This window comes from Nanorana parkeri, unplaced genomic scaffold (genome assembly GCF_000935625.1).
Source record: "Nanorana parkeri isolate BGI_ZX_2015 unplaced genomic scaffold, ASM93562v1 scaffold443, whole genome shotgun sequence".
Taxonomy (NCBI): Eukaryota; Metazoa; Chordata; class Amphibia; order Anura; family Dicroglossidae; genus Nanorana; species Nanorana parkeri.
This window is the reverse complement of record NW_017306711.1, coordinates 54,656-66,412: the sequence shown is the minus strand read 5'-3', so window position 1 is coordinate 66,412 and position 11,757 is coordinate 54,656. Positions and strand designations below refer to the sequence as shown.

At 38.2% G+C, this 11,757-nt stretch overlaps 1 protein-coding gene across 1 annotated transcript in view; it reads right to left on the bottom strand.

The window, feature by feature from the left end:
* Positions 1 to 6,311: 6,311 nt before the first annotated feature.
* Positions 6,312 to 11,757, bottom strand: part of SYNM (synemin) — a 39,234-nt gene continuing 33,788 nt past the window's right edge. The window contains exon 4 of the mRNA XM_018560244.1: positions 6,312 to 11,073. Coding sequence (XP_018415746.1) covers positions 6,533 to 11,073 — 4,541 coding nt within the window. The 3' untranslated portion in view covers positions 6,312 to 6,532. The remainder of the gene's footprint in view (positions 11,074 to 11,757) is intronic.

The window sequence follows — 11,757 nt, the reverse complement described above, 5'->3', positions numbered from 1 at the left end:
GGAGTGCCGAGGTTGCCTACCCCTGACCTAAACTCAACAGAGGGCTCTGTAAGTACAAGATCAGTATATGGATCCCATGCAACAGAGAAGTTGGGAAGCTTACTGTGCCCATTCGAGTTTTTGGAAACCTGATTCGACTACTCTAAATTATTCTGTCATTAATCTCTTTACTCTATTAATGCTTTTGGTACTCAACATTCTCAAACAATTTGCCACTCAAAATCGAGAAAAAGAACACAGGAACATTTTTATTAACTTTTAATGCTGGCAAAAGTGCAAACAAGACTATGATGTCACAGGAAGATACCAGTAAAAGACTGCATATTGACTTATATAAAACGACATTACTCAATATGAAATGCAACAAGCTGTAAAACACATTCACATTACAAAAATAAATCTCATTTCACAATAAAGTATTCCTCTCTCTCTCCATATAAAATACTTGACCTGATTCAGAAAGCAGTGATAGCACTTTAGGTGTGCTAATACCATTTTGGTGGTCACTTTAACTTGCCTTTATTGCAACTGCTGCTTCATGAACCAGGGCCCATTAAAGTGCACATAGGCATATTTCTTTCAATTAAATTTAAGGGGGAAACCTACCTTACTTATTTAGTGAGGTTGTAGAAAGAGCAATAATATGTGTTGAAACCCAAAGTAAGCAATCAGCTGTAAATTTACTGTAATTATATCGGAGGAAGATTAATTCTGATTGGTTGCTTGCACTTTGCATATTGCCTGTTGCCTCATGACATATAGGACATAATGTGCGTGCATTAAAAAATTAGGTAAAGGTAAATTATAAATGGCTTCATGCATAAAAACCAGTGGAAAGAATAACAGGGGTGTTGCTTTCAGCTTTAATTAACACCATAGGAGCTTTAAAGGAAGATACTGTATATGTCTCTGTGCACATACTTGCGTTGTTATGCATTGCTATAAGAATTGGAAATAAAGTACACCTGTCATCCTCATAGTTTAGTAATAGCACTAATTCATATTAGCATTTTACACATTATGTTTTCAGCTTATGGACTCCTTTCTTAGATGTATGCAACCTGACTAAAAATGAATAATGAGAGCATCTGGGCCAAAATAATCCCACTGTATGATATGTATATTTTGGTGCCCCATTTCAAAATGGCTTCACTCATCTCTGAAAGCAGTTGTTCAATGAGAGTTCCCTGCATACTGCAATGGCAGCTTAATGTAGCAAAAAAATATGCAAAGCCACAAGTGGTATTTGGAGGATCAAAGACCAAGTATGCTTTACTGACAAGCTTGACATTGTTATGAGAGTAAACCTTACCTTTCTTGTTTTCTTGTAAAGGGTTTGTTAGTATTCATTGTACCCGGTCAAAATGTTAAATTATACTCATCGCCATATGAGCTGTCAATTGTGGCTATACAGACATTAAAAAAATGCATAAAATTATAGGTGACTGTGAATAACCCCCGCCACCTCCATGACAATAAGAATAATCTGAACATTTATCACTGTAGACAATTCATTCTCTAGAATGAAGAATAACTCCAACTTCACCAACAAAAGCAGTGAACATTTACTGTCTGCTGAGATTTGCCTGACAAGCAAACCTGGCAAGCAGAATATTTAGGCAATGACACACAAGTTATAGCCCCTCTCTGGGAAAATCAGTTGTAGAGATTTCAGAATCCTAGGGTATGTTTTTTATACACCTGCTGTATGCACAGTGCCATTAAAAAGTGCCAAAGAAAAGGAGATTCACATTTGTAGGGAAACACACTTGTAGGTTTAATGTAATATTGTATGGCTCCCACCTGCTTGCAGTGATGTGCAGAAGAGGAGGGGGACACCTATAGGAAGAGGCTTATTTCACTAATTTTGTTCGGTAGGATTTTATTAAGGGAACAGTTTAATATAAACACTAATTCCTGGAGTTTTTCTTTAAGACCAGATACAACAAAAACAAGATAAGTGATAAATGTGCTTTACATCATACATTTTACATCGCACTGCCTTTCAAAATCAACATTGTAAGCAAGGTGAAAACAGAAAAAAGCAAAATATATCATCTGTGCATTTTTTGAGTATGGGAATTTTCCTAACACAAATAAAATCTGTGGAATAAAATAAGCAAAAACTCTTTTAGTTACATCATGTGCAATAAGCTCACACTATATGAACACTATCAGACCAGTTATATTTCCAGTATGGTGGAAACTATCTTTGCCAGTGCTTTTCTGATCCAGTTCATTCACTTGACAATAAATGAAAGTTGTTTCCCTCAAGTACTTCAATGTAATGTAATCGTGAAGCACAAGTGAAATAGAAACAAAGGGAATCAAATTGTTTCATACAAAATTAATTTAAATGAATGAAAGTAGTACTTGATAAAGAGTGCTGATGCCTATGAGCACGCTGCTACCTACCATTTTGATGAAGTGACTAAAGAATCACAACATAGGTTAATAGCAGTTCAAGAAAGTCTCAACTTGGCATTCTACTTTCTTGGGTCAGGTTAAACAACATCCTTTGATTAATCTTCAACACTTATAATCCCTTGGCAGAGATAAGCATCCTGACACTCTACAGAAGGTAGCAGCTTTTCATGCAAGTGGCCATCAGCAACAACACATGAATACATATGGACACAACCCAATAATACTCTTCGCAGGCGCCTACATAACCAATCCTAGGAGTTTTTTTTTTACTCCTGTCTCCTTATCATACCTATCCTCCAGTTTCCCATTTTCATGCACAGGCTAATATTTTATTGTACCAACAGATACATGCTGATCGTAAGATACTACCCACCGTTGTCTGCATTTTACAATACAACACCACTGGCCACTGTCAGAATACCCAAACAGAGTTGGCAGCTCATTGGCTGCCGCCTCTGTTCGTTTGAAAATGTTCCGACCGGCGTCTACGATCAGCTGATTGAGGGATGCCAGCCAAAAGGTTGCCAACCTCGGCACCCACTGTGCAAATTTCGTCCGCTTCATCAAGAACCAGACAAAATTCGCATAGTGTTTGGCCAATTTAAGAGTTCACATTTCAAAACAAAATTAAATATTGTAGCTAGTCCTTGTTACATTGCATTTTCCTGTTCAATAGATCTCCTAATCTGCCATCAAAATGTATGAAGTCTATTGGTGGTTAAATGATTATTTACACGTGGCCTTTATTTTTAGTGCGCCCATTATAAAATAAAAGCAAATCACTAATTGGTTAGAGTCTTTCAGCAGCTACTAGTGCATTCATTTTACTAACTGCTCCCTTGTGAATTGCCTTGTTTATGTCTGGAGGTCTATATTGAGCTATGCATATATATAATACCTGCAATGTTAAGTAGACAGTCTTTTGACCTTACCATAAATGTCACAGACAAGCTGTGTTTAGGATCTGCATTGTTGATGTACTTTATGACCTTGCATCAGCACGAACTTCATTCCTCAGGTTCATTTATTTATAGTGACATACACTGTGTTAATCAAGCAAGTCAATTAACATGTCTTAAAACTGTGCTCAGGAAACAGCATTGAAACTGTCTACAGAAAATGATAATTGGGACTTAGAGATGCCTGCATGCTCCAGCAGTTAAGCTCCAGAAAACCCTGAGAACTCCAAAATGCGGCATGCTTGTAGATGATAATATTGACTTTAGCTGATGCAGCAACTCTGCCTGTCACCTGCTGCTCACTATTGGTTCCTTAGGCCCCATGCACACGGGCCTCTAACATTAAACACAGGAGAAGTTATCTGGGGATTATACAACTTTTATGCTTCCCAAATCACATTTAGATGTTCCTGGGTTTAGCTGCGTTTCCATCCATGTAAAACCAAGTTAAATGGTCCTGGGACACAGTATATTCTTATTTGTGTAAATGAAGCAAGACAGAAGGCACCTAAACGTTGCTGTGTGTCCTGGTGTGCATTCAGCCACAGCAAAACATTACACGCTTCCAGGTGCATTTATAAATTGGCCCCAAATGTACCTGGAAGCATGTTTTTTAATTCCCATGTGCATGAGGCCTTAACGTGACGATCAGGCTAAATGACCAGCATTGTGGTGTAGTGGAAGCAGGACTAGGCTGGTCAGAGACCCCAGACTTAATATTTAAGGTAGCTAGCATATAGGGGCACACTGGTTTTTGTGGCTCCTGTGCACTCTGAAGCCTTACTGCTGAAATGTGCTCTAACTGCTTGCTATCACATCTGTAGACAGTTCTGCTGTTTTTTCAAAAAGCACAGGTTTCGGTAGGTTATACACACAGCGAATTACGACCAGTTCTTGGACAGAACTACTTCCAACAAACACCACTCATGATCAGGCCATAAGCATTGTAGAGGTTTCTAATGTATGTGTGAGTGAAGGTACATGGGTCAGCTAAGCTTCTCATACACTGTAATATTTTTTTCATTCAACCCGCAGGCTGATGTAAGAAAATATACCAGATTCCTCCATCAACGCTTAAGAACTTTGATCGAGGAATCTCCCGCTGTCTTCATTGTATTCTGACGGCAGCCAATGATTGACTGCTGCCTCTGTTCGTTCGAAGATTTTCCAACCGGCTCCTTCAATCAGCTGATCGAGGGATGCTGGCCAAAAGAGTGCTGACAGCAGTACCCAATGTGCAAATTTCAGCCGGTTCTTGATGAATTTGCATGGTGTATGGCCAGCATCCCATTACACAATGCTACTCTTCATACTAGTGCACTTCAAAGCACCGCTAAAAACTTGACATGTAATATTCAGAGGTTTCTATATGACATGACAATGCTTTATTTTTCAAAATGCAGTGTTCAACAAAAACTGTGCTTCTACTATGCACATCTGGGACTAGTGTCAAGTCCAAAAAAAATTTCTACCAGGCTCACCAATACCAGACACCAACTGTGTTTTCTTGCAGTAAAAGTTTGAGCGTAATGACAGCGAGGAAATAATGACGAGTCTTCCAAAACACGCTTTGTTACATCAGATACATTCTCTTTAAATGTTACATGGAGCATTTTGTGAGATAAAAGATACCTCTTGTGAAATTGGAATCACTGGTGTGTCAACGCAGAACACTGTTTTGCGAAGTGGAAAAACCCATTGTTCCCAAAACAATATTCTACCCATGGCTTAACTTTTGGGAAATCGCCTGTCACTTCTCTTTGACAGTGAATGCTTGATCTGGTTTTTTTCACTTACCAGCTGAATGTTTGTTGTAGCTAAGCTTGGCAAGAACATTCCACTGCTAAACCACTCTTTCACATGAACTAAAATCCTATGGTGTTTATTTCCTGAACGACTCCATTACGCATCAAAGCTAGCTGAACACATTACTGCAGCACAAGAAGAAACACACCGGGCACAAGAATTCAGCATTCAGATACACAGGATGAAGCAGTGCACATATAAACCTATTAAAAAATAATAATGTGAACAGCAAGCACAATACAAACATTGAAAAGTGTTATTAAAATGAAAGTTCTTTTCGCTTTTATGTGCCTATCATAAAGACACATCCACGTACACCCCGGCACATCGCTATTCCTACATTCTAAAGATATTGATGTGGGTAGTCAGAGATGTCTTACAGTTGTCTCAGTTTTACATTGTCACCATATGAAGCATGTACATAGTGTAAACAATCATCATATGTGACTGGGCTGAGCCCAAATTCGTCTTTGTAGAAGTGAGTGAACTAGTGGTATCTGTGAGTTAATGTTTATTCTAAATTACAATTGCATTCTGGCATAACATTTTAAATACCTACCAATTTATATTTTTCTATTCTGGATTTAAAGGAACCATGTAGTGAGAGGAATATGTAGGCTGCCATTGCTCTGGAGTCATTGACCTAAACAAGCATACACCAAGTGAAGTCAGGACTGATATGCATACTTTCTCTGGGCTAGCAGCTCAAAAATATTTGTCTTTGGATCAGCCTGACAAACACACATCTAATGTAGCGCAAGGAGAGGACAGCCTTCATAGTTCTCATAGTAGAGGTGTTCTTTAAAGGGTAATTCCACTGTCCAACCAAATGTAAGGAAATGAAATAACTCACACAAACCTGCCCCCTCTCCCCACACTTGCTGTTATTACCTTTGTTGGAACCCCATCCTTTCCCAATCCCTGTGGCAGCCAGGGTATGATCACCATATGCGAGCATTATTCTATATGCTCAGTGCAGGGCTGCAATAAGGACCGCACACTGGCGGGGGATTGCCGGTTCCAGCAAAGGTATAACTAGCAGGGTGGGGAAAGGGGGCAGATTTGTGTGAGTAGTTTCATTTTCTCACATTTGGTGAGAAAGCGGAATTACCATTTCAGTGTAAATTGGTGCAATAGGTGTGAGATAAATGCAGTACTCTATAAGATTTGCTTAAATTCTTTAGAAAACAACATTTCAGTGCATTACAACAATTCCTAATTGACATAAATGTTTAAACATTCTTGCCACTGGGCCATGCCTTGTGTAGCTGTGCTATAATGCTGGAGAGAATATTTTTTTTATATACACTTTTTTGTTTGCTTAAATATTATAAGGGATTTCAGAATGAGCGCCTTAGATAATCCTGATCTGCTTCCTCTTCTTCTTCCTCCTCTTCTTCTTCTTCATCAAGATAAACAATGGCCACTTTTTTCTCATCAGAGACAATGTGACTCTGATGTAGTATTCTTTGTATTTGAACAGTTTTTTCAAGCTGTGATGTTTCAGTGATGTTCTGGCTCTGCGGCACGATTTCATAAGCATACTGAGAGACGCCAGCAATCTCTTCCTCACCATATCCACTTTCTGCCACCTCTAGATCATCCATTAATTCAGTACTTGACTGACTAAATTCTGGCTGACCTTCAAACTTACTGGAAGTAATCACCATTCCACTATCCTCAGCTCCTTTTTCTTCTGAATGCTTTGTGGCAATTTTGGTTATGTCCATTTGAAAAGTGAATGTTTTCTCTTTTGGACCCAGTCTTATATGCTTGATTGATCGTTCACTCTCAGTGGAATCACCAGATGGTGAAGAAACAAAAAAGTCAGAAGATTCATAAGATTCTGTAGTTGGTCCTTCAAAGGTTACATGTTCTGATATTTGTCCTTTTGGAGAGCCAAGACGAATGTGTCTAATAGGCCTGTCTGTATCTTCTACATATGTTTTGTCTTCTCCAGTAATATTGAAATTTGCAGAGATGGGACCTTCAAGAACAATATGTTCTTTACTTGGACTCAGTTTTATGTGGTGGACAGAAGTGTTGATCTTACCCTGATCATTTTGCTCTGCATTGTTGCCATAATCTTCTACTGCATGATGTTGAGAAACAAAACCTTGATACTTAACTTGTTTTGCTACATGAATTTTCTGAGTAGCAGAGCTATGTTCAATTGGTCGACTGTCCTCCTCTGAATTATCGATATTTAATATGCTAGGTCTGCTGAAGTCATGGGTTTTGGGAATGCTGCCCTCAAACATAATTTGTTTACTGAGGGACTCACCTGAGTTTACCTTAAAATGTGAAACTATCTTGCTTGTACCTGCAGTAAAGTCAGTGCTATGACTTGTAGTTTCCTGACTACCAACTTGGAATCTCTCGAAAACTAGGCTTTTAGTTGCCTGACTAACATGCTCCACATTTTTTTCATGAACTGATAATTCTCCTGTGGCTCCCATACCTACAGTTTTAAATAAAGGACCCTGAAATATGATCTGCTCTGTGGGAACAGTTTCGGTTGGACTTATTTTTATGTGCCTTATGGATCGGTTCTGTTCTGATGTTTCTTCTGTATTTTTCACAATGTCAAGTTTAAGGGTTTCAGAGATAGGGCCCTCAAAGATAATTTGTTTGTTATACAATGGTTCCGTGGGTGCAAGTTTAATATGATGCTCAGACCTGTTTGTGTCTGTTGGAGAAAGGCTGGCTGCTGAATCCTGAGCACTTGCAAAATCCTCTTGAAACATGTGCTTTTTGGTATCAAGCTCTATATGTTTTATGAATCTGCCAACATCAGTGGTAATTTGCCCAAAAGAGGCTTTTGTAGAGGTTGGGCTTTTTGCAACATTTTCTTCGGATGTATAACTCTCTTCTCTATTATTAATTCCCACTGTAACAGAATTGTAAAAGTCCTCATTTCCATAAGTTTTGTCTCCAAATACAGCAGTGATCCCTTCTTTTTGCAGTGCATCTTCAGAGGACCTTGTTTGGGATTTAGGTATAGTACTCTCTTCGCTTTCAATTCTTGTATTCAGTTCTAGATCATCTAGGTTATCTGTGTCTAAAGTTTTAGATATATTGATTTCTGCCACTATAGTCATAGTTCCACTTTCGTCTGTTTGACCAAGCTTTTTAATATTCACTGCCAAACTGCTGGTTTGTGTTTGATCTTCCCCGGCAAGTGTTGACAGCTCTTCAATTAGCTCATCAGGAAGGCTTCCTTGCAGGCAGTCTAGTGCCCCTCTTAATTTTTGCTGGGGATCTGTGATGTCTTTAGAAAGAAGATGGATTAATGTTGACTGGATTTCTGGAGAAGCTTTAATTGTTTTCTCAATTACAACAGTTTCAACATGGGACTCTCCTTTGTGTCCCTTAGTGTTAAATCTTACACTGCTGTCCACTGAGGTCCCATAGCTGTCTGCTTTCTCAATCCCAATGGTTTTCACATGTAATTCTCCTTCTTGTTTTTTCATGTCAAAGCTATCATTACGATCCACTGATAACCCATAGGTGGCTGCTTTTGCAATCCCGATAATTTCAACATGTGTGTCTTTGTTTTGTTGTTGCGTTTGCAAGTCACCATCTCTGTCCACTAAGGACCCATAGGTGTTTGTTTTCTCAATCACAACAGTTTCCACATGAGATGTTTCTTTTTGTTCTTCCTTGTCTACTGTGTCACTGTAATCTGCTGTGTTTCTGTAGTTCATTGAACTTTGTTCAGTGGCTGCAGCTTGTTTTAACATCTCACTCAAACCTTTACGACCTTGAGAACCTTGTAAGAATTCATCCTGCCAAGAATACGTAACATGGGATTCTTCCTCGGTGTGAATCTGTCCACGTATAGTCTCCTCTTCCTCCTCCTGTACACGTGGACTTTCATCTGGAATAGAAACAAAGTAATCGATTTCTTCATCGACATGTTCACCCTCTGTTATTTCTTCGACTTGTGCTGGACTTTCACTGGGTTGAATGTTATCATGTATTTGATCTGTTCCTACAGACACAGGCATTTCTTCAGTATTTACTGATTCTTCTTTATTATAATTATCCTCTGCTTCTTCTACATGGAATGGTGTAGAGTACTCTCCTTTTTCATAGGTAAATGTGCCAATGGATTCCTCAACTATCTCAACATTAACAGATTTTCCTGGAGACCCCTTTAGTCCTGTGCGAATGACATTTCCTATCCATTCTTCTGCTTCTGCTCCTGAAATGTCTTCCAGGATTGTTTTCTTAATTTTCCTGCTCTGAATTTCTTCAACTGGAGTAGTAGCTGCCTCACTCTTCTTAGATGAGGAAAATGATGTTGTGGTCCACAAATCTGTTAAGTCAGGCTCATCAAACAAATCCATCTCTTCCTCTATCTTAGATTCTACCAATATTTCTGTTTTCACAGATCCATCACTGTACTTTTCTTTTCGTTCTGAATAGGAAACATTAGCATCATCCAAGTCAGAAGGATGACCTAATTGTTTAAGGATATCGGTTACTAAGGCTTTCTTCTCAATGGTATCTGATGAAGTGCTTGAAGATTCCTCTGCTCTGCTAAACTCATTGGTTTCAAAATCTTGATGTAAATTTTCCATATCAACTTCAAGACTTTCTTCCTTACTAATATTAATTTTATTTACATTTTCTGAAACTCTGCTTTTTGCTGAATTCTCAACATTTTCTTTGTATGAACTAGTTTCTTTTTTGTTCTCTTCAAGTTGTATTGGTATTTCCATGACAACTTTCTTATCGCCTGACTTTTCTCCAAAAACAAAAGTTCTCATAAATCTGCTGTCCTGATTTTTTTCTTCTAAGATATTAGTCTCATTCTTATTAAAGACAGAAGACTGCCCTAACTGTTTAAGATATTCATCAACCAATATAGTTTCCTTTCCAAATTCGTGATTAGTTTTGCCAGATTCCATGGTATTCCTTTGAGAAATAGTTTCTTGATTCACATATGTTTGACTAACATTTCTTGCTTTGTATTCTTCATTGCCTTCTTGTTTTCTTTTCTCAAATTGTATTGGTATTTCATAGACAATTGGCTGATCATTTGCTTTCTCACCAAGGACAGTTGTTTTCTTCACCTGGGTGGTTTCGTATACCTCCGCTGATAAACCTGTCACGTTCATGTCACCTACTGCAACATTCTCCATCTCTTCTTTTCTTTTTTTGGCTAGTTCTTTTTTCTTCCTTTCCTTTTTGACCGGCAGCTCTTGTGTTTTAGGCTCTTGAATTGTTTCTTTCTGCACTGTTTCTGTTACACTTACTGTTTCATCATATTTTTTTCTGTTTTCATTTGCAGTCATTGTTACATTGTCCTCTATAACTTGCTTTGCTTCTCTTACAGATTGTGATTCTGATTTTCTGTCTTTACCAACTTCAGTTGCAAAAACATTTTGAGAATCAGATTCCTGTTGCTTATTTTCCACCATAATGTCAACCTGGCCTCTTCTAGTCTCTTTAGAATGAGATCTTGGGCGAGCTACTGGCCTCTGATCTTTCATTTGCTCTTGTTGTTTTGTTTGACTAATTATTGTTTCTGTGGATGCGTATGGTGACACAGCAATTGGTTGTACTGTCTGGTGTCCTCCTGACTTACGTGAAGAGTCATATTTTGTGGAGAAGCTTGTGTCCCACCTGCCACATCTTTCTTGAGATAAAGTTTCATGACTACGTGAGCCATAGGAACTGCTTGTGTTTCCTAAATGTGTATATCTTGGAGCAATCTGTGTTTGTGGTACAGTCCGAGTTAGGAATCTCCTGGAATCAGCTGTCTGTGCTTTCCATTGTATCTCGTCTTTGCTTTTAGTAGTCGGATATTCAAATTTCTCTCGTCCTCTGTTAGAAAATCTTGTGGTTTCTTCCAATGTTGATGTCACATACCCTAGAACGAATAAAATATTATTACTATATGTCTAGGTTTCTTTTTTTCTTGTTTGCTGTATTTTCTTTTTCAATTTTTCTAATTGCTGTCTGAGATTTGTGTAAACATCTAACCAAACACCAACCTATGTATTTGGTTTTAGCTGGTAGATAACAATTCACTGTGTAATGGATGCTGTGTTATACAGAGTGATTTAAAGTGACACTAAACTCAGGAGTTAAATCTTAAAAATGCATTCAAGTACCTGAACTATTAACAAAAATGTATCTTATTTGTGTATCACTCGGCTGTCCTCAAATCATCTCTGAATTGGTGCTGCCACTCTTCTTCCTTCTGGTGGCTACTTTTGTTCCCCATGGTCCCAGTGTGTGTTGTAAAGTAGCCACAGCTCCAAGCTCGCTCCCGTGATGGACTACAATCTCATGTTTAGTATACTAATTTGCATTGAAGGTATAGTCCATCATGGGAGTGAGCTTGCAGTGGTGGCTACTTTTTTTTTTTAAAGTGGAGTTACCCTTTAATCTAGCAGATAACCTTGTACACTTTATATTAAGTAAATGCCCATATTTTCTTGAAGATTTCCTGAAGAAGTGACTTTTACTCTTATTTTATTTTGTTATAATGTTCCAGTAAGACTGCTAACATAGCTTTGTGTTAAAGTGACATTAAAGTATACATTTTTTT